The 22470-nt window shown below is 49.7% G+C and overlaps 2 protein-coding genes across 2 annotated transcripts in view; one reads left to right on the top strand and one right to left on the bottom strand.

Moving 5' to 3' along the window:
• The first annotated feature begins 1736 nt into the window (after window positions 1-1736).
• On the top strand, window positions 1737-16516 carry MYOZ3 (myozenin 3). Its single transcript, XM_006138242.5, has 7 exons — window positions 1737-1960; window positions 5782-5871; window positions 6946-7100; window positions 8500-8577; window positions 9482-9620; window positions 10156-10336; window positions 13807-16516. Exons 2-7 carry the CDS (start codon window positions 5790-5792, stop codon window positions 13979-13981), a joined length of 810 nt encoding a protein of 269 aa, XP_006138304.3. The 5' UTR covers window positions 1737-1960; window positions 5782-5789; the 3' UTR covers window positions 13982-16516.
• Window positions 16334-22470, bottom strand: part of RBM22 (RNA binding motif protein 22) — a 10794-nt gene continuing 4657 nt past the window's right edge. Inside the window, exons 5-11 of the mRNA XM_006138244.5 lie at window positions 21753-21853; window positions 21416-21588; window positions 20429-20629; window positions 19620-19784; window positions 19064-19152; window positions 18234-18365; window positions 16334-17537 (exon numbers count right to left, since the gene is read on the bottom strand). Of these exons, the coding sequence (XP_006138306.1) occupies window positions 17407-17537; window positions 18234-18365; window positions 19064-19152; window positions 19620-19784; window positions 20429-20629; window positions 21416-21588; window positions 21753-21853 (992 nt within the window). The 3' untranslated portion in view covers window positions 16334-17406. The remainder of the gene's footprint in view (window positions 17538-18233; window positions 18366-19063; window positions 19153-19619; window positions 19785-20428; window positions 20630-21415; window positions 21589-21752; window positions 21854-22470) is intronic.

Below are 22470 nucleotides of genomic sequence, written 5' to 3'. Positions count from 1 at the left end.
ACCCCTTTTGACAAATCGGGAAGACTTGGTGACCCAAGGCACGTCAAAAATGGGGAGGAGGGAGGGCGGAGACACTTGGGGAGACACTTGGCCCCCTTTTGAAATGTAGGTGACCCATATTTGGGACCTGACCCATAGGGTGGGAAACCCTGCGCTAGAGGGAGGGCGCGGGGGGGGGCAGATTTAACTGCAGATGCATTTGTTGCTGGACTGGCAAGGTGCCCTGCAGAGTGGGTGAAAGCCACTGTCCCTCAGGGATCGGTTCCTTAGCCCTGCCAGGGGGGTGCATGGACTGGCTGCTGCTGGAGATTCCCAAGCCTGGCCGGGCAGTGAGTACAGATGTTCAAGCCTGGCCGGGCAGTGAGTACAGATGTTCTGGGAACCAGCACTCGACTATTGCTAGTTAGCGACAATGCATGGACCCCAACAGGCCTTGCCTACACTAAGCCTGCAGTGATAAAGAACGGCCACCAGGTGGCAGCAAAGGTGAACGAGCAGCTCCGGGTTTAGTCCACGGCTCTCTGAATGGTGGGTGTCAGCACAGCAGATCCAGGAATCTCGTCTACACTAGGGAAATAATCCCCCGCTGTCATCAGCTTGTGGGGCCAGCGCCACCGGTACTCTGGAGTGCTCAGAGTGCCTAGAGCACACAGGCCACGGAGCCACGGAGGATTTGAACCCGTGTCAGCAGTGGGAAAGCTTTGCCCAATGTCCCTAGCCACTTGATGGCTTGAGCTGGACGGGCTGGAATGCACAAATCTTTTGGGCTGGGTAGGGCCCACCAGGCACAGCTCAGAGCCGGCTGGCGTGAGACTCCTGACCACTAATGGCAGCGTGGGTGGTTGCAGTACAGGGTCTTTTCTGCTCTCTCTTCCTACAAGCTGACCTGAGAAGTCTCCTCAGGAGGGTCTTGCGAGCTGCAGAAATGACCCCCCACCACCTTGGTATTATTACACGGATGCCAGTTGAAATAAGAGCCCAAAGTGGTCAATGGGATGTTTCAGGAACCTCCTGGTGACTATCCCACAGCCCGGACATGTGTGGGAGCCACGCTTCTGACCCCAGCTGGTGAACAGCTTAGTGAAGTTAGATTCTCATTGTAATTTAATCCTAACGTGTCCCTGTGATGCTAATTGTACTCTTCTGAATTGCTACCCCTCTTGTGAACTGTACTGTTTACACTATCATATCCTGTAGCAGTGAGTTCCGCAGATTTTAATGGTTCCCTTTCCTCTGAATTCTAGGGTAAACTCCTTGGGGCAGAGGTGATTTCTGTCTGTGTTTTGTGAAAAACTCTGTACACTTATGGTGCATTAAAAGTAATGCTAATAAACAAGAGTGTAACAGCATATTTCCCCGTATCTGTCTTAAATGGGTTGCATTTGATACACGTTTGCCCTGCCATTACTAGAGAAAGCATCACACTCTGCTTCTCCAGCACTGGCATTAGTTTGCATACCCCACTAGGGTGCTTAGCTCTCCCCTGGCCCAGGCTGTCTTTGAAGTACCATGCAACAGCCAATGCCGCCTTCTCCAAGGACATGTATGAATGCGTGCATACAAACAGGCATGGCTATGCATCTGTGTGCAAACGGGCACATCTGGCTTCGTACGTGCGCGTCTGTGTGCGCGTGTGCCTCTGTGTTTGTGTGGGCTCGCTGCGGCCGGAGCTTGGCTCATCAAGGGCTTGCACTGCCTCCGCCCCCTTTCTCAGCCAGAAATAAATGTCTGATGTAACACGGATTAGGGCCGAGGAATCTCAGCTGTGGACTGGGCTGCGCTCAAGCAGGGTACAGCGGGGGTAGGAAAGCCACAGGGGCTACTGGAAAACGCTGGGCAGCAGGCAGTGGGGCAGGACGGGGAAAGCTGTGACGGAAACCCACGGCAAAGCCTTAGCCGGGCACAGCAGGAACGCTCCTTTCATCCAACAGCATCACACCCCGAGGAGTCACCCAGTCAGGTACGAAGAGCTTGGCTCTGAATGCGGGGGGTGGGAGAGGATTGCTATGGCTGGAGGGGACTTAGCAGCATGCCGGAGTTTGACCCCCAGTGGCTCCATTTCCCTCTGCTGCCTGTTATTGAGAGATAGGCCCCGTGTGGCTGGCTCAGCTCAGACTCCCTGGGAGAGTTAATAGCGCGGGGGAGACCGCACAGCTGGCAGGGTGGGAATGGCATTGCCCATGTCTGTTTCAGTAGGGGCAGGGCCCAGGACCCCTACAAATCCGCAACAGGGTTACCCCGGTTCTGGGCTTGGAACAGGGGTGATGTGAGCAAATGGGCGTGGAGAGGAGCCGCGGCCAGACGCAGACGTGCCAGCGGTTGGCTCTATGGGTGCCACTGACCTGGGCGTGAGGCAGCTCCATTCCGGAACCCGAGGAAGAGGGGATGGGCGCGGCTCCGAGGAACCCTCCATACGGCGGCTCCCAAAGCAGGCATGGCAGTTGCTGCGGGCAAGAGGGGCGGCGGCCCAGGACATGGGTTGTGGAGTTACAGGTTACATCGCATGGGAAAATGGCTACTCACCTGGGAACCCCCATGCAGGTAGGTCAATGGGCTGTCTCCCCCCACTCCCTGCCTCTCACAGGGGCTCACACTGGATGCTGCAGAGACAAACGCTCCTGGAACAGCCAGTTGCAGTGCAGGGGAAGTTTGTTCCTGTGCCCAGAGGGCGATCAGCTTATACCCTGAAGCGTGACGTGTCTTACAATGTTCCCTTGCTAGTGCCACTGCAGAGACAAATCTTATCCATTGCTGTGAGTTAGACTGGGAGTGAGAGGTATTTGCTTCCATAATATCCTGCAGCAGAGAGTTCCACAGGATGCCGCAAGTGTAGCGTTTTCTTTCAGCTGTTTGATGTTTGCTGCCTGCTGGTGCAGTGACTCTAGCTCTTGGCTAATGGGGCGGGGTGAATGGGAGCTCGCTCCAACCCCTCCAGCGAGCCAATTGGCTGGGCTCTGGAAGAGCAATGGCAAACCCATACTCCAATGCCTGGTGACGCTAGAAATGGGGAGTGGAACACAAGCCCATGCTGAGATCTTGCCAGGCCAGGATCATGCAGGACTGTGGGTGGGGAGGCTTCTGGTTCATCCTTCCAAGCTGTGAGCAGTGGGCTCTTCTCCTTCAGGAAGCAGCATGTCCTCTGACGTCTGGGGTGGGATCCAGGTGGAAGTGAAAGCCAAGACAAAGCTCCCAGTGGTTGCAATGGGGCCAGGATCCCCCCCCCCCTGGCTCACCAAGTCCTTTCCTGGTTCTATGCTATGGCTCTAGCCAAGGTCGCTTGCTAGCAAGGCTGCTGCACCTGCAGGGGCTTAACGTCCTGGCAAACTCGCCGAAGGGGAGCCCAGCATCTCCGGACCAAGCTGACTCTGTGTTCTCTGCCCAAAGGAGCAGGGTTACAACTCCCTGCTCTGCAGAGCTTAAAATAGATCCTGGCTACATGTCATGGCTCCTTCCCCACTCTGGCATGATAAATGCAGAAGTGGGGGCCAGCTAGTGTACCCCAAAGCCTTATCCACCAGGCTTTGGTATAAAACTTCCCACAAAATCTTAAAAACCTAGATCTTGGGAATAAAACTTCCGCTGCCACCACCCAAATATTGATAAAGAAATCAGGGGAAAGATCATTTGGGAAATCTCACCCCTATTATAAAAATCAGGACACACAAGTAACCACTGCCAGGTTAATAAAAAGAAAAGAAAAAACTTTTATTATTACAACAATATTCCTGTTGCAGGCATAATGACTAGATGGGAAGGTAACAAAATATACTCATGGAGAAACTCCATGGGCCTAGAACTTAGTTACAAAGAAAAGCCAAAACATCTCTTAAGCAGGGCCAGACATCAGATCCCATACCCAACCCTTAAAACAATAAAGCCTAAACTTTACCCTACTTACAGAAAATGAAGAATGGTGTCTTGGAGAAAGAGAGAGAAACATGCCTGTCCCTCTCTGTAGCTGTAGAGAACACACCCAGGCTATGTCTAGACTGCAGGCTTCTTTTGAAAGAGGCTCTTTCGAAAGCATCTTTCGAAAGAGCCTCTTTCGAAAGATCGCGTCTAGACTGCAGGCGGATCTTTCGAAAGAGAAATCCGCTTTTTCGAAAGAGAGCACCCAGCGAGTCTGGATGCTCTCTTTCGAAGACGGCCTCTTTACATTGAAGAACACCTTCTTTCGAAAGACGAACTTTCGAAAGAAGGCGTTCTTCCTCGTGAAATGAGGTTTACCGCCATCGAAAGAAAAGCCGCGTTCTTTCGAAATAATTTCGAAAGAACGCGGCTTGAGTCTGGACGCAGGGGAAGTTTTTTCGGGAAAAGGCTACTTTTCCCGAAAAAACCCCTGAGTCTGGACACGGCCCCAGAGAGACAAAAGGGAGAAAGGAAAAAAACCCAAAATCCTTTGTCCCAGTTTGAAAGTCCCACCTACATTCCTACTGGTCACTCCACCTGGCTAGGTGTAGTTAACCCCTTAATCCCCAGGCTGCTGGCTAACCCTCATAATCATGACATGGGCGCTCAGGAAGCAGCGAGGAGCACAAGGGTCTCCATAGTGAAAGCCACAAAGCAGAGCAAGGTGTTGCTCACTTGGCCTGCTGCCCCATTCACGCACCACAGGAGTGTGAGAGGGGAGGAGGATGGTAAACCTAACCCTGCCTCAGTGCAGCAGCATGGACTAGATACGCTCTGAGGTCTCTTCTAGCTCAACCCTTTGATGAATCGGTGATGCTCCGGGGGTGGTCTGGGGGGAGGGGGATGAGACAGGGACTATTTCTTCCTCTTTAGAGAAGTGCCCAATTAGAACTTCTTAGGGGGTGACTTGCAAACAAAGCAAAAGTGACTGATTTGGGCTGCCTCTTGGTCTCAGGAGGGTCCACATTAAAAGGCTTAGATGGCCCAGGCAACGTGAGCCATCCAACTAATGCTAGATCCCTATTCTGCCCTTCTTCTAAGCACTGGTTTGGTACTGTGACTTAGCCATAAGGCGCCTACAAGGAAACCTGCAACATTTTCACTAGCCTATAAAACTCACTCCTGCGCGGGGTGAATTCCGACACTCCAGCAAAACTCAGCACAAAGGAGCAGACGTTTATGAATCACCAGGGCAGGTGTCAGCTCACCGAACAGTCCCCGGGTCTCAGGGAGCGGAGATCAGAAAGCTTGGTATACAGCACGCTGCATCTGTGACTGGCGCATTTTGAACAGCATCTGTCCCACGAGTCAGCCCCTCACAATGCCTGGCGGAGTTGCCCAGGGCACTGCATTATGTGGCTCAGCCATAAAACCGGCAACAGGGGGGCAGAAGGAAGAGCAAAGCGATGTCAGCTGGCGAGCTGCCTCAGGAGACGGCACCAGCAGGCAGGCGATGGGGAATCGTGTGGCGGGTTGGAGAGCCGCTAGTCCAAGAAGAGTGGAGAGACAGGGGAGGAGAGCACGGGAGGGCCCGAAAGCGGTCACCTGGAACAGCTCTGTAGCCTGGAGGGTTGGTCCTGAAGCAAATGGAAGCTGTCTGCAGTGAAGTGGGGGAGACGTGGTGGCATGATACAATCCCTAAGACCGTAAAACAGAGGGGAACCCCCCTTTTTCCAGCTGCACTCTCTCTGAGCTTGCGCCTATTTTCCAAAAGGGAGCCAAGCCCGGCGCCAGGATGACAGCTTGCATAAAGCCGTCACACAAATCTCAAAACTCCACCGGGGGGGCAGTTCTTCCCAGGGACGGAGCAACTGGCACACTGAGGGTCTGCCCTGCTGTGCGAGTCCTCTTGGGATCCTGCTTCTTTTCCAGGCGGCAAGATGTTCCCAATTGTGCATTGGGACCCCACCAGAGAGAGAAAAAGGCAGGTGGCAGCCATCCTGAGGGAGACGGCAGGAGACGGTAAGAGACACTTTGTCTTACGGAGTAGCCCCAGAAATGTGGTTCCCATTAAGGATGCCGCATGCCATTCATGTAGGCCATGGGTTCCCAAATGGGGGCATGAAGAAATTCCGGGGGGGGGGGGCGCAAGGCAACTCAGCCCTCCCTTCAATACCTCCCCCCGCCCCCAAGCTGTGCTGCTATTTTTGTTTTTTGGCCCCAGGCAGTTCCTTTTTTTTTTTGCTCAACAAGTTTTGCTGCTATTGGGGGACGGGGGGTGGGAGTGTTTCTCAAAAATCAAAAAGGGGGCGTGATGCCGAAAAGTTTGGGAACCACTGATGTAGGCTGATCCACTTCAAAGGAAGTCGCTGGCAAAATCCCCCCTGCACTCCAGGGATATTAATGCTACCAGCCTCTTCTTGGACTATATCCTTGGACTTTTCAAACCAATGAAGAGTACATTGCCAATTAGCCCCTACACTGGATCACTGGGGTACGTCTACACTAGCTCGTACTTCCACGAGGAGTAACGGTAGTTCGAATTAGGATCTTTAATTCAAACCACCTACTCCGTGCCGCGTGTAGCCGCGGGCACGGTGTTCAGACTAAGGGGGATTTAAAAATGGCGGCTCTCGGGAACATGCAAATGAAGCCCGGGAGATTTAAATCCCGGGCTTGATTTGCAACTCCGCTTGCCCTCATTACCCTACCTAGCTCGAACTAACGAGTTAGTGTAGACGTACCCTAGAGGTTATTCTGATTCCTTCTCGGCCTTGGGGCCCCTGACTGTCCTCCTTTTTCATTCCCCCCATAAGGCCTCCTGGCCCCCACCTCTTTAGCTGGATGAGGCTCCCATCAGTGTGGTTCTTGCACCAGCCTGACGGGCCCTGTAGAGCTTGGCAAGACATTGGTTGCTCCTCGGAGCTGAAGCAGCCAGGCCATCTTCTGGCCTCTCCCCCGAGCAAGGTTCTCCTGGCTCCCCTGCAGGGCAGCCCCATGCACAGACGCTCGCAGTCCTCTGCGGGCCCCGTGCTCAGAGAGTCGTTGCCCATCGCAACCCCTGTGCGTTCACTGCCCTGCTCTGTGTGTGCTCAGTCCTCCAGCTGGACTTGGGGAAGAAGGTCAGCGTCCCCCAGGATCTGATGGTGGAGGAGCTTTCTCTGCAGTCCAACAGGGGGTCCCAGCTGTTCCAAAAGAGGCAGAAGCGGGTGCAGAAGTTCATCTTGGAGCACCCCATGGGCTACGGAGCCGTGAGTCACTGCACCATAGTGGGAGCTAACACCGTTGGGTCAGCATGATGGTCCCATCCTGGCTTACAGTCCAGAGACCTCCAGAGATAAGAACCGGAGCTGCCCCAGCTTGAGCTGAAGCTCCAGATATTCGGGGTGGAGGGGTCCGTAATAAAGCCATTCTCTAGATCGGCACAGAGCGGGAGCTTTAACACACACACACACACACCGCAGGTTACGCCAGCACCCTGGCTTACCTCCCTAGCCCTTTGCTAGGGTGCACCTTGGGCAGCGATGGGCCACCTGCGGCAGCGATAGGCCACCTGCATGGAGGGCCACATGTAGTCCATCGAAGTTTTACATGTGGGGCCCAAGTCATTTTGGCTATGTCTAGGCTACATTTCTCTCTCAAAAGAGGAATGCAAATGAAGGAAATTGAAAATGCAAATTAAGCGCTGATTTACAAATCTTACGCTTCATTTGCATAATCGTATCTGATCTCTTTTTCGAAAAAGGTGTTTTCAGAAAAAAAAGCAGTCTACACGTGGTTCTTTCGGAAAAAAAACCCTTTTTCGAAAGAACCCTTATTCCCGAAAAAATGAGGCTTACAGGGTTCTTTCGAAAAAGGGTTTTGCCAATAGACTGCTTTTTTTTTCGAAAAAGTGATCGGATGCGATTATGCAAATGAAGCGCGAGATTTGTGAATCAGCGCTTCCTTTGCATTTTCGATTTCCTTCATTTGCATTCCTCTTTCGAGAGAGGAAGGGAGCCTCGACACAGCCTTTGTTACCGTCGCCCACACACAGGGTTGCCAGATGCTGCTGGTTTCCATCTGCATAGTTTTTTTCCCACTGGTATGACTGAAGTGACATTCATGTGAACCAAGGGCCCATGAAACGAGGTGGGTGCTGGTTGCACACAACAGTGACTGTGAGAACCGGGTGCGCCCTCTGCTTCCAAGCCCAGCGCTGCTACGGTTCAGTTGGCCCATCCCACACATTCTAGGGATGCCAGCGCAGGGAGCAAAACTGCCCTATCCCGGGAGACCGGGTTGGTTATGACAATCTTGTGGCCCACTGAGATGAAGGAGGGACACTCCTTTTTAGCCAAGGATATGGGCAGCCCTGATATAACAAGAAGCCCTGCCCTGTAACCGCACACTTTAACGAGGCGTGTGGCCGAGGCAGCCATCTTTGTTGTGGGCATATGTGCTGTGAGGAGAGCAGGGCTGTCTCCATAGGGCGCTGCCGGCTGCTTTGGCCAGCGTCAGCGGAACCGATCCCCATAGCAGAGCCAGGAAACCGAGCTCTGCCACCACGGGCGCTGCTGGCCCTTAAGTTGGGAGCCTTGCTCCTGGCATGGGGGCTCCGTGTGGGGCATGCGCCCCTCAGAGTGACATCGCTCTCCCTGCCCCCCGCAGGGCTCGAGCAGGACGACAGCAGGGGGCTCGCATGGCGTGGCTGAGGGGGACCTGGCAGGACAACCGGACGCGTGGATGGTGAGTGTCCCCAAGGCCCGGATATCAAAGAGAAGCAGCGGATGATGCTAACCGGTCAGGCCAGAGCTGGGCTACTGAAGTCGCCTCATTGGCAGCTCTAGGACCATCCCCCTGCCTGGCCTTCTGTCACTTTCCTTGCACTCACTGGACACGTTGCAAAGGGCCACAAAGGGGCCGGCAGGCTGCTGTTACTCCCTGCAGCAGGGTGTGCGGATGCTCCTAGCGTCAAGGCACCTACGAAAGTGGTCCTCTGGGCCCTGCTATGCAGGCTGGGCTACTCCACTGCTGTGGTGTTGGAGCCCCCCAGTCCCTCCAGCCAGGCCCTCTCACCGACCCTGCAGCTGGCAGCGCTATTCCATAATGCTGGGTGGGGTGAAGGTGAGTGTCTATCGCCTTGATTTCATGTTCTCCTTTCTGGGTGAGGCAAGAGCTCCACAGGTCCAGCCTCCCTAAGTCCCCTTCCATGGCTGGAGACCTGGGTTGATCATCCCCCGGGACAGGCAAAGTGACGCAAGGTGGAAGTTTTCCTCCAAGATGGTTCATCACAAATTCATCACAAATTCTGGTTCATCACAAATTCACCGGGCAAGTGTCTCGGAAAGGACCAAAGACTAGAGAGCGGGGGGCTGGTAGGTCCTCACGGAGGTCCACCGGTGGAACTGTGCAAGGTTCTCATATTGGGGGGGCTGCACAGCACCTGGCCTCGCCCTGCCTGGCTTTAGCTAGCGCAATAGACTCTTCTCATTCTTGAGCAAAAAAAGTTATCACTAACTAAGTCTCCTTCCCTGCCCTTTACTGCTCCATCTTCTCCGCAAGACCTTATCTCAGCCACCAAGGGCAAAGCGGAGCAGACCTCTCCCGGCACCCTGTTCACAGCCTTCTCCTGCTGCTCTTTCTTCTCCAGTCTGCCGAGGGCAAGGAGAACTATCCCCCAGAGCCTCACATGGCAGCAGCAGGCCAACGGGCCCCTCCCAAAGTGCCCAAGAAGACACAGAAAGTCCTGCAGATGAGTAAAGCCCTCAACCCTGATGTCCTGGCTCCAGGTAAGGAGTTGCCCACAGAAAAAGACCACCATGTGCATGGGGCGAATGCAGGGGTAACAAGGACGAGGTTAGAACTCACTACCCCACCCATAGCCAATCAGAGAACAGCCACCCCATGTCGAGCCTGGTCGTTCCAGCTGGCCAGGCATTGTCCGCCAAAACGTTTTTTCAATGGAAAAATTTGGCTTTTTTTTTTTTTAATAAAAATTATTTTTGTGTGTGGGTAAACAAATTGATTTTTGCCTAATTTTTCCAGGTATTTGTCCAAAAGAAAATAACCGGAACTGTTAGCGACAGGATGGAAGAATGCCTAAGAAACATTCTGATAAAAAGAAAACAATAGCTTTTGTCTGCATTTTTCATGGGGGAAAAAAATCATTCTAACCAGCACTACTGCTCTCACGGCCCTTCCTCTCAGAGGGGGGAATTCTTGTCCACAGGGGCACAGGCCCGGGGAGACCTGATGATCCAAAGCTAGCTGGCTGCTGCCTTGTATGCCGGCTGGAGTAACAAAAGCCTTGTCTCCCAAATGCAGGCTACTCTGGGCCGCTGAAAGAAGTCCCACCAGAGAAGTTCAACTTCACTGTCATCCCCAAGGCCTACTGTTCCCCGTGGCAGGAGTTCCTCAGCAGTGAAGACTACCGGCTGGATAGCAAGAGCCAGCTGCCTGAATTGCCCAGCAAACCCAGCCACCTCGAGTTGAGGAGTTTCAACAGGTAACAGTCACCCGACGCATGCACCGCGTGTGCGGGGAGATGCTGGGGATTCAGTGCTGACAGAGGACTCGGCCTGGGGCGTAGGTCAGGCTTGGAGATGAGAAGAAGGTGGCTGCAGACCTTGCTAAGAGCTGATAGTTGTAGTTTTTCTTGCAGACCCATTCTAGCTACTGTTTATAGCAACAGGAAAAGGCAGGGCCGGGGTTTCTTTCAGCACAAAAATGAGATGGGGCACCCTTGACTTCTCTGCAATCGGACACATGGGAACCCTTGACTTCTTGAAATTACAGCTGCTTCTACCTGTCCCCTGGCTACCCCATTGCGTGGGTGGGTGCTCAGAGGAAGCAGGCACCAGTGATGCTGCAAGAGGGAATACAGTACTTAAGACATGGATGGCAGGTCTTAAAGGTGACCTGCAAAGGGAAGCTAAATATGGGTTCGCGCCCTCAAGGAACCCCTGAGCCCTAAGGCCTGCCCTGCCACTGGCTTGTCAGGTGGCCTCAGGCAAGTCACTTGACATCACTGTGCCTCATTTCCCCACCTGTTTTGCAGGGCTCAAAGGAGCGCTGCAGTGTTTGTTAGGCAGGCGTTGGGAGGGCTTCCTGCTGGATGCACTGTGCTTAGGAGATGTGAAGCACTATAGAAGGGCACAGCACTGTAGGAGTCAGGCACTGAGCTGACTTCTCTCTTTCCTGGTGGGTGCTCCACCCACAATCTGTCCTGAGGCTCCGCCCCTTCCCCATGCTCTGCCTTCACTCTGCCTCTTCCCACCTTTGCTCTGCCTCTTCCTGCCCCACTCTGTCCCTCCCCCAAAGCTCCACCCCCTCCTGACCACCAGCTCATGCCAGAACCAGAGACTGCTGGGTGCTAAGCACCGTTTTCTTTCCCATGGGTGATGGAGCCCTGGAGCACCCACGGAGGCGGTGCCTATGCTCAGAGCAGTCTACATTCCACGCCTGTTGGACCATGGCCAGGTTAAGTGACAGCTCATGTGCTATTCTGGTTTGCAGAAGGTGACAAATAGCTGCAGCCGCAGCGAGGACACTAAGTCAATCTTTATGCAAGGTGCTAAAAGGTCACCTGATTCCTCCCAGCCACACGCCGCAGACTGAACTCTCATGATTCTTCTACCCCGGGCTCCAGCAAAGGGCCCGGCCCCAGGCACTGTGCGCAACAGTTAATCGCACTATTTGTTAAAGCAGGGCTGGGTTTGTAAAGTACTAGCCTGGCAGACAGCCAAGGGAGTCTACATGTTCTGCAGAAAGTAGGGGTGGGGTTCCAGCAGAGGCATTCTCACTTCTCCAGCAGGAGAACAAGTGATCCTGTGTGGAGCTGAACTGAGGTAATGTCCTTTAGCTGAAGTATAAAACCGAGACCTAAACTCCTTCTTATTACTGGGGATCCAAAAGCCCTTTTCCCGAGCGTCGGTCTGGTGTCCGCCCCCTCTCCCCCCCCCCCCGCTAAACTGCTATCTGGGTAAATATATCCTCCCTAGCTGAATTCTTGCTAGGGTTTCAGATGGATACGGCCTTCCCCCTCACTTCTGGGACCACGCTGCTGTGCCGTCATTCAAACCCTAAGGTGGCTGTATTTGAGTCATGCCAGAAGTAGCTCCCCTGCTCTGTTCTGGAGATGAAATGTGGTGCATAAATATGAGCAAGGGACTTGCCAACCCTTCTCACACCAGGCTAGCTGGGAGCACACCCACCAGCTAGAAAAAAACAAGACCCTGGTGGAAGTGGTGCTGGCAGCCGGAAGCAAAGGGTGGAAAAGTTAAGGGGTTGCTGTTGTGATTTCTTTAGCATTTCTCCTCTCACACACACTCATTAGTTCAAATGTTTTAAATGTTTCCCATCCCCAGCTCCTTCAGGAATACACTGTACAGGGAGCAACAGGATGGGGGAGCTGCTGCAGTCGCATGCTCTTTAGCTCCTAGGACTGGTCATGTTCCTCTGCCCTTGGCCCAGTATTTATTTCTAGACAGACGCTCAAACAGGGCATGCTTCTAGCTGATGGGCATGGCTGCCTAGCTTCACCCTGTGTTATGTCCCCTCTGAAATGCTGCTCTTCTATTTAAAGCCCATAACTGATATTTAATACAGCTAGATGCGAATTGAACGCCAAGTCTTTCACCTCCATTCTACCTCCTCGCTGAGGCAGAAAGTGCCAGGAAACCAAATTTACAGCCATCAGATTTAAACGGAGTTAAAAAAATCCTTGTTGATCCAAGACCCTGCTTTTGAAAATCACCACTTTTCATTTGATCTTATCCCCACCCCAAACAAATCCAACCCAAAGCTGATAGAACATGCATGCTGCTTCTGTATTAAGCTGCCCGACCAGAAACCAGAATGAAGATGAACACTGGAGTAGTTCACATTTGTTACAGATCAGTGGAGAGTTCGTTACCCCAACTTCAAAGAGGCTGGTTTATTTACAAAATGCGGAGGGGTGATGTAAGACCTCACAGAGGTTCACTGAGATGGCTCTACCCTATAGGAGCTGTAACCTAAGCTTTGAGGACAACCTTGCCACATATTCCTTGGGGGTCCGAGTGTTTCTGGAACAAGCCTTCATCATTCACGCTTCCCCCAGAAGTGGGGCTCAGACCTGCAATCACCACTTGTTCCTCCCTGGGATGTTGCTGAGAGACACGATGCCACGTTACTCGAGTAACGGGTTAGCCAAAGCATGTGCTTTCTGAAGCAGCCATTTGCAGATACACCCCACAATCCGCCTTCACTGCCACCCCCAAACCACTGTTCTGCCGTAAATGTTAAGGGCCTAACATTCAGCCCAAGCCTAGCTGCTCCGCTGGACTATGCCTCTGCCCCCCTTGCACCGTTTCTCCACTCAAGCCACTGCAGAAACGCTCTTTCATCACCTTCCAAGAGAGGCTGCCCCAGGGCCGAAAGCAGGTTGTTTATGCACAGCAGCATTGGTCCTGGTGGTAAACACAGCTGCACGCCCTTCCAGAAGACTTTGGCTGCACATAAGAAGCTTCACATTGCTTTACCAGGAGGATCGGGGGTAGGACTTGCTACCCTAAGACCTTTCCTATATGGGGTCTCTCATGCTGCCTCTCGTTCAGCACACCCGTGGATGTGGGCAGGGTTGATAAGGACAAGGGGGTTGCAGCAGCTGTGGGGCTGACACCCAGCTCTCCCTTTCCATCTCAGCCCAGGCTGCTGAGCTAGTGAGAGAAGTGACCGTCTCTCTGCAGGACTTTGAATGAGGGCCAGCTGACTGAAGCTCTGTCGAGAGGGGATGAATCTTTTGATCAGTGGAGGGAACCAGACAGACTAGGCGGGGATTGTGGCTGCTATTCAGGACACAGGTTGGCATTGAGGATTCTTGCTAGATGACAAGGCTGTTGGATGCTCCAGGAGCAACTAGTCCAAAGTGTTTTTTTCATCCATGTCTATTGAGAGAACCCCTCCCTGGCTAACTTTCCTCCTTTGTGCATGCAGGACTCCTATCCCGTTTGGTGGGGTGCTACTCAATGACATGTTCCCGGTGCCTGCGTTGGAGATGGAGGCTCTGATGGACACCCCGAACAGCTTGGAGCTCGTCTGGAATAGACCAAGCTTTAACAGAGCAGCCAAGGGCTGGGTAGCGATTATGCCAGAGACAGAAGAGCTGTAACAATCTTCCTCCTTTCTCTTAACCCACAGATGCTTTATCTGCTAGGCTCCAACGTGCTTTGTTTTAATTCGCCAGTAGAGGCACGCCTTAACACAGCAGAACAGGGGAGCACCCTGTGAAGGCTCAGCGACCTCAGTATGCCGTCATACATCCCCCAGCAAGCTCACATATAGGGCCATTCCTGGACTACCCTCTCGCAAGATTCTCTTGGGTGCCTGTTATTGTAGGATGGGACAAATTGACCAGCCAAGTTCTCATTGATAAAACAAAGTGATTCCAGTCAACTTCCACATCTGTCATTATTACACCACGGAACAATCTGACTGGAGCAAAGAGATTGTCCTTTCTCCCGTGTTGTGGCAAACAGCAGAAGAGCCCGTTGTCATCACATCAAGTCGCCCCGCAACTGTTCTGCTGAAACATTTGACACCAGCATTGACAGGCTGCTCTGAGAAATCCCAGCTTAAGGGCAGTGCAGTAGACACGTAAGGTTGGTTGAGATGCCGAGGGGGAGCGATAAGGCAGGGTGGTAATTGAGGAATGTGGGTGAAATGTTACTAATGGCTCTCTGACATAGAAGGAGAGAGCCTGTTAAAGGAAATTATATAACACTGGCCTGGGCGTTGGGGGACTGGCTGCAGAAACACGAACTGCACAGAAAGGGAGTGCGTGAAACCACTAATGCTCAAACTAGGAGAAGCAGGAGCCTATGCGATTTTCCCAGCTAGGTACTGCTTGGCGGGTTACAATTCCTCTCTCACCCCAACAGCTTGCTGTATGAGTTTACACAGCATTGCTGTTTTAATATTTAAACCACTTCATTAAAAATATATATATGGAGGGTCTGATCTTGCTCAGATTTTCCTTTTCATTTCAATAATAGTCAGGATCAGACCATGCCGATTTGAGATGCAGTACACCATGTTACCCTTGGTGGAGCCGCAAAAACATAAAGATTCCATATTTAAGGAATATTCAGTGTGATCATGCAAATCAATGCTTGATAAAACCATTCCTGTGGTACCACCAGGAGAGAGGGGGCATCCTACATAGAGATGTTTTTATGACCAGGAAGGCCCTCACTCAACACATGCACAAGGGTGTTATGACCACAGCCTTTTGGATGCACACAAGCACAGTCTATAAAACACAGCTAGCCATCAACGCAAGTGCAAAAAAAAGGTGCAGAGCAGAACCCATGTATATATTACGAACAGTCTCAGTCACCATGGCTAATTGAAAAACTCCAGCTCAACTATGCACCTTCTATATCAATTCAGTTTTTGTCAAATTCTTATGAAAACCCTAACATAACCTTGCAAAACTGGCCTTTTTTTAATGGTGGGGTTTTGTTTGTTTGTGCATCATTGTGGTTAGGCTAGGCAAGTAATGTTGTATCCAGGCTGGTAAATGCGTGATTTTAAAAGGCTGGCTTATTTGTAAATAATGCAACATACAATCACTGTATTTCTAATGTTGCCAATGAGACCATATGGAGGAGAAGCAGCACATCAGATCATTACAGTCTGAGGAACTCCTCATGCAATGAAACACTTGTGTGAGGAACTTTCATTCCTCCACCCATCCCCAGAAGCAAGCAGAGGAACCAGGCTAAGCATTTAAAGGTTTGTGCCTATGAAGTCCTGTCCCGCTCCAAGCCCATCTCCCTCTCTGTTGCCTGTGAGCTGGGGGCCATGTTTACATTCAGCAATCTGATTGGAGAAAATAAATTAGCTATATAATAAAACTTGTCTCAATTCAGTGTTTGGAAATCAGTGCTTGCAGAATAAGGTACTGATTCAAACCCAGTACAGGCAGGTGCTGTGCCAGCTTCCCCGCACAGATCTGTCAATGGGGTCGCCAAGCTCAGCCTGTGACACGCTATTCTGGGAACTGCTGAACAGCACCGAGCTGTGCTATATTTTGATACTGTGGATCACTACGGACTGAGTGCTAAACCTGAGAACAGCAACACCCATTTGGCCGTTCAACTCGTATGCCAAGTTGAAACCCAAGACTCCAGAAGTGAAAGGCCAGTGCACTACCCAAATGCACCCCCTAGAGTTGTGTTCTCTCCTACGCAAGATCCTCCAAAGTGCCTGCAATGTCAATACTTCCCATTCCACCTCAACAGGAGCCTATCCCTACATTCCACAGGTCAGTGCAATGAACCAGAACTGGGGCTGTACTCTAGCTCTCTCACACCATCCGTCATCCTTTGACAGATGGCTCAGCCTAACGAGGTCAGACAATACTCAGATAAATTGTGCCTCTGGAAGCAGGATCCAAACATTTGGAAAATCTGCCCATTTTAATTTAAAAAAACAAAAATCAAGTCAATAAGGCTTTGGAACAGGTCTCATCACGTTTCTGTATAGCAAAACATATCTACAGATCAGTTACATCAAAGCAACACTTTTAGATCTTAAAATCTCCCACCCGGATGCCTAGGCACAGTATTAAATTACAGACTTTATGCAAAGAACAGATGCTCTAGGGTGAATGCTAAACACAGAGCTCTTAAAAAAAAAAGAATGACACACTATCAAAATGAAAAATAGTTTGGTCCACTTCACAGGTTGAGAGCCATAGTTCAGACTGAATGAACTTGCAGTACAACAGCTGCCTCATTTCTGGCAGTTTCAGTAGCAAAGTTCACTCCCCCAAGAGAGGGCAGGAGGGTCCCAGCTGGCCTATCTGAAATAGATGGCTTTTTGAGCATCTCTCCGGGTCACGTCAGATTTGGCAGTAGAGGAATTGTTTGTATTACCTATCACTTAACTGACAGACTATAGGGACTTAGGATTCTCCAGTGTTTCTCACGATCAGAAGAAAAGCAAGCACAAAAAATGAAGGAAAAAGTTACAGTAAGTAGAAGGAGAAATCCTGGAAGTTGTGTGCCTGATGGTTTCCTTCTCTCTCAATATTATCTTAGAGAGTTCTAGCTTAGTGCTAGAGAAACTCGTATCTTTTTTCAATAAAGAATCACTGATTATTTGACTCCGGAATGAACATGACTAGCACACTCTCCAGTTAAGTCTGTATAGGAGACCCCAATACATTCCTGGGCATAAACTTCTGAGGCTATCAAACTGGCTAAAAAAAAAGGTGTGTTTTTTCCCCCAGGAGACAAATTTATTTCAAAATGTGCAAAATTGAATACACTGATGGGATTGTAATTCTAGTACAATTCATTCATGGACCCTTTAGACGTTCCTCCCTCCCCCATCCCCTGAAAGTAAGTGAACAATTCAGGTTATATGAATGATCAAATTCGCTAGTGGCAACACAACAGAGCTCAGCCTGCCCTGTGCGTGCAAGCAGGAAGCAAGGCTTAGTCTCCAGCTCGCCCACAGCTGAACATATGCCACCATGGTAACCAAAAAAATGACATCTACTCAAACAGTGACCAGGTCAGCAGAGTGCTAGGGAGTGTTGTGCTTCCCAGCGTGGGCGCCCATCCTCTGGGGGTCTTGAGAAGGGTAGTGGATAGGGCCTGGGGCTCTCATGAAGGGAGGTGGAGGTCCCATGGTGTGGAACATGTGTGGCCCAAAACCTGCAGACACAGAACACAAGTGTGAGATTACCAAGCACCCCGATGGAGTCTTCTACTGTTGCCTATTTGTCATTCAAGCCAAATCAGCACAACAGACCTGAGCCACCGAAAGGGTGCCCCCCTCCCATCCTTCCCTATCCCTGAGGCATCCCAATTTACTCCCTCTTAACCTTTCTGCCAGCTTCATGGCCAGTCTAGGACATGTTGCTATTCAATTGCAATTCTGCAAGTGCCTGTTCCCCTGCCACCTATTATGTTACGAACTTCCAAATGTTTTGTATTTCGTGGATGTGCATACCAGAAGTATTTGGGTAATGAGACCCAACAAGCAGCTGGACAAACCCAACACTTCCTGAAGTTCACATTCTGAATATACAAGCAGTCAGATATTGACACTAACATTCCATCCCTTCAGAGTCACTCTGAGTTAGGAACAACATGGGGTTTGCACAGCTATCAGCTGAGCGGAGTGGGCCTCTGCACAGTTTATGAGATTCTCCTGGGTACTGGATAATTTTGCATAAAACGTATTACAGCTCAGGCAGTTCTGGCTCATAAAGGACCACATTTATAACCCAAGCAGTTTCCTAAACACAATTGCACTTAGTAGGTACCACACAAAACTACAGTACAGGGCATCTGCTAGTAGGGAATCTGGCTCTTTAGTAAAGGACAGAGGGGGTGAAGGGGAATTACCTGGAGGTGGAGGAGGAGCAATGCCAGGAGGTGGTGGCAGGGCAATGTTGACCACGGCGGGAGGGCCACTGGGAGGTAGGTTGAAGTAATTTGCAGAAGCCTCTTCTTCCGCAGCGGGAGGTGGGGGAAGAGCTTCAAGACACAAACATACCTTTGGTTAATGGTGAAAGCTATCAGGAAACATCTAAGGAGTGATGCAAGCAGCTCTCCCGGTTAGCAGCATGTTTCTAACACAGCCACAGGAAAGCAGGGAGCCTCTAGAACTTTCCAACATGCTAGCTACTAGCCACATGTGGCTATTTGGCTGGTTGAGTGTGGCTAGTTGGCTCAAAATTATTCACATTTTCAAAACAACATGGCTAGTTCACTATAGCAGGAGCCATTCTGGTGGCTCCTGCTTCAGAACTGGTTGGACACCACAGCTCTAGAATCACAGCTGTGATCCCTTCCACAGGCTCTCCCCCTTCCACAATAACACCACTTGAACCCAACGTGAATGAAGAACACACAACCAGATCTTATGGCACAGAAGGTCGCAATGATTTAATAGCCTTTATTCTAACCATTGTCCCTTTCCAATCACCCTGTTAAAAAAAAAAAGTCTTGAGACACCTTGTATTTCCTTCATTGCCCACAAATAGAAAACTCTCCAACCAGCTCGTGTGAACACAGGTTCACTAACTACTCTGGAAGTGAAACATGCTGCTGCCCTACTATCCCCAGATCCTAGTGGTACAGAGAGCAAAACTAGAAGGGTAACACTGTTCTGCCTCATGCTGCTGTTCTGTGCTTTGAGAGGCCAATCACTGGTACAGAAACATTTCCCTTACCTCCAGGGAGTCCTGGGACTGGCTCCAGCTTTATACCAGACTCTGTGGTGCCGTCTTTCTCCTTTTCTTTCCCTCTTGCTGCTTGGGACCTGAAAGCCAAGCCAAAAGTGTGAGAACTGAAAAGAGCGGCAGCAGGGCAGGCAGACCCTCACCAGAGTGCTTTGCAATGTCACCAATCCCAGACCACCGCTTCAAGCCAAGGATCAAGAACGTACAGAATGTTAACAGCAGGCACTTTGGGAGCTGGCACAAAAGGAGTTAATGCTGCTTTTTCAGACTGCAGCGTATCCCAGAATAGCATTTTTCAAAGAGACTCAATGCCAATTATTTCCCAACACCTCACTACCCACCCAAAAGACAGGTAACCCAGTAAATATGTGGGTCTTCTGCACACTTGGCTTCTAAGTCACCAACACTGCATGTCAGCTAAGTAAGGAACAGTACATGAATCTGAAGTGCTGAATTAAGAGCAAATTCTCCGAAAACACTATCCAGACGAAAGCCTCCAAAAAGAAAACAAATGCTTTCCCTCTTCCTCTCTCTCTCTCTCACTTACCTCCCCCACTTGACATTGAGTCTGCGGCCATTGACAATGAGTTTGTTAAAGGACTTCTCAGCAGCCACCTCTGCAGCTTGCCGCGTGGCAAACTGGATGAATGCACACTGCTGCCGCTGTACCACGGTTATCGTCCGGATCTCCCCAAACTGGTAGAAGTGATTTCTGCAAGGAAAGGACAGCAACATGGGATTCTCCTCCTCTTCTCCATAAAACACACAATAGAAATCTCACATGTTCACATCCACCCTTTCCCCTTGATATCAAATCTGCTGTTAGAGAGAGGAAATGCCCATCCCAGAACCTTTATCCCAACACTTTATGCAGCAACAGTGGCAGGCTCGAATGGGGGTTTCTGCAGAATTCGGGAATTAGGAAGATGGAAGTTGCACGAGGGGATTTCAAGTGTAAAATGGGATCCTCTGGGCACCCGTAGCAATGATGCACTCTTAGGGGATTTTTGGTAGAGGTTGGAGGGGAAGAGAATTTAAACACTGCAATCAAGGTGTTGCTACAACTAAATCTTATTCCCACCTCCAAAAGTTCTGTGTTCCTCTAAACAGATACATGAGCCAACTTCTGGTTAGGGAGAAGTGACCAACACTGGTCACTCACTTCTGACCTGTAGGGACAAATGATGGGGCTGCATAACCAAGGGGCGAATGGCCCCCTTCACTCTCACTCAGGCATAGCAACCTCAACAAGATGCTTGTAAAAGATGAGCAAACAACTTAGGAAAACCTTAGCAAGTTATTAATTTGCAGTTATCCAGGCACCAAGCAAATGTGAACACTGATGTACCAACATACCTCAGATCAGTCTCGGTGATGGTGTCTCCCAGGCCTCCTACATATAGTGTGGTAATCGTCTTGTCATCAGGTGGGTCCAGACGAGGCATGGTTGAAGCTCGTTTCAGAAGCTTATCAGCTACAGGGTCGTTAATACCATAGTAACGATCTTTGATGTTTTGATCAGCCAGAGGATCATCTGGGTCTGTAGGTTTTTCATGTCTAAAGTATGGTCAACATAGTATTTTGTACCATTACATTGTTACAACTGCACTAGACTAATACAATTGCACAGCCACCTTCCTCCTTAAGAAGCTGAGGACTAACAGCTAAAACTATTACAATAATCACCCCAAAATGAAACACAATTAGAACCTTAAGAACTTAAATTACTCATGCATTTATTACAGCAATATCTACAATATCATAAATGGTGTAGAGAAAGTGAAAAAGGAAGTGTATTTTCCCCCTTCATATAACACAAGCATCAGGCATCACCCAGTTAATAGGCAGCCAATTAAAAACAGACAAAAGGAAATACTACTTCACACAATGCACACACAGCCTGTGGAACTTCTTGTCCGAGGATGTTCTGAAGGCCAAAAATAGAACTGGGTTCAAAAATTAGCTGTGTTCATGGAGGATAGGTCCATCAATGGCCACTATCAAGATAAAAAGGGATTCAACCCCTGGCTCTAGATGTCCTAAGCCTCTGACAGAAGTAGGGAGTGGACGACAAGGGATGGATCACTCAATAATTGCCCTACTTTGTTTATTCCCTGTGAAGCATCTGGCATTGGCCACTATCAAAAGACAAGCTACTGGGCTAGATGGATCATAGTCTGACCCAGTATGGCTGTTCTTATGTAATTGTTCCTGCAACATCTGCAAAAATGCTTATGGATACACTGCCTTACTTCCATTTTACTGGAGAATTCCCTACGTTGCAAACAGAGGCACTGTACCTCACCGTTGTTAACTAGTTAGCTTTTCAAAACAAAACAATACCTGTACGGACACTCTTCTCCTCTCTTGCATTCCCCTTTCACCCAAAAGGAACAGATGTGGGGTCGGTTGCGTTTATAATAAGGTGTGGTTCGAGCCAGTTTAAGCAACATGTCACTGGTAGACGTAGCTTTCCCTAGAGCACCAACTGCTCTTGTGCCATCTGAGTTCGAAATCTAAGCAGTAGACAAAGAGTGCATATTTCATTGCTTGAAAACTGGCAGAAAACTGATGCACATAATCAGACCAACCAGGAAGTTTTCAAGATTATCTAGTTCATTTCAGCTAGCCCAAGTAAAATAAACCAACAACAGATTTCTGTTACAAATGCATTCCTTACTTCTCTCTCCATGTTCTGGGTATAATACTCTTTATTGACATCAGATTTAGGCATGTCGTCCTTAAAAGAGAGTCCTGCATCTCGAACCTGAATAGGTAAACCTAAAATTAAATTAAAAAAATATTAACCAAAAGAAGGACAAAAAAGGTTGTTATAAACATACACTAAAGTTGTATTTGGAGAAAGAAGGCCTTAAGAGCAGTCATATCTGTGCTGATTGTTTTACAATGCATTAATTAATATCCTCTGGATAGTATTACTTTACCTGCCATGAAGGTGAACTGAGTGAGACTGAAAGTTCATCTAATTTCATGGTCATTTTTTAAAAGCCTCTGCATAGTCTATTGAAACGTATTTGATTAGTGAGATTCAGTTAATCACAAATATAGTTCCTGATACATCTAGCATCACAAATGGAACTATTTTTAGTCTTGCTAGCAACAGAAGTGGGCAACATCAAAATTCTAACCCTCTCTACAGTTAAAGTAAGGTCCAGCTGGTATCAAAGTCTAAACACATTTGGAAACTGATAGCAACTCATTCTTATGAACACAGGCAAAGACAGCACAGCACTAGTGTGTACAGGAAGATTTTAGAATGGATAGAATTATTAGACATAATTTAGTCTTTAGTGAGTTGAAAGTCTGTGCACAGATGAGAACACCATTCAGCATGTAGATATGCCTTCTGGGATATCACAGAAGAGATCGTAGTCAGA

Source organism: Pelodiscus sinensis, chromosome 16, assembly GCF_052426305.1.
Source record: "Pelodiscus sinensis isolate ZL-2025 chromosome 16, ASM5242630v1, whole genome shotgun sequence".
Taxonomy (NCBI): Eukaryota; Metazoa; Chordata; order Testudines; family Trionychidae; genus Pelodiscus; species Pelodiscus sinensis.
Note: the sequence above shows the minus strand (reverse complement) of the source record. Positions and strands in the feature narration are given on the sequence as shown.

What these genes read in the sequence shown, in the direction of transcription:
- MYOZ3 (XM_006138242.5), top strand. Translation starts at nt 5,790, where the DNA reads ATGTTCCCAATTGTGCATTGGGACCCCACCAGAGAGAGAAAAAGGCAG. An exon ending in GAGGGAGACGGCAGGAGACG is followed by an intron (nt 5,872 to 6,945) that starts GTAAGAGACACT and finishes GTGTGTGCTCAG; the next exon opens with TCCTCCAGCTGGACTTGGGG. An exon ending in ACCCCATGGGCTACGGAGCC is followed by an intron (nt 7,101 to 8,499) that starts GTGAGTCACTGC and finishes TGCCCCCCGCAG; the next exon opens with GGCTCGAGCAGGACGACAGC.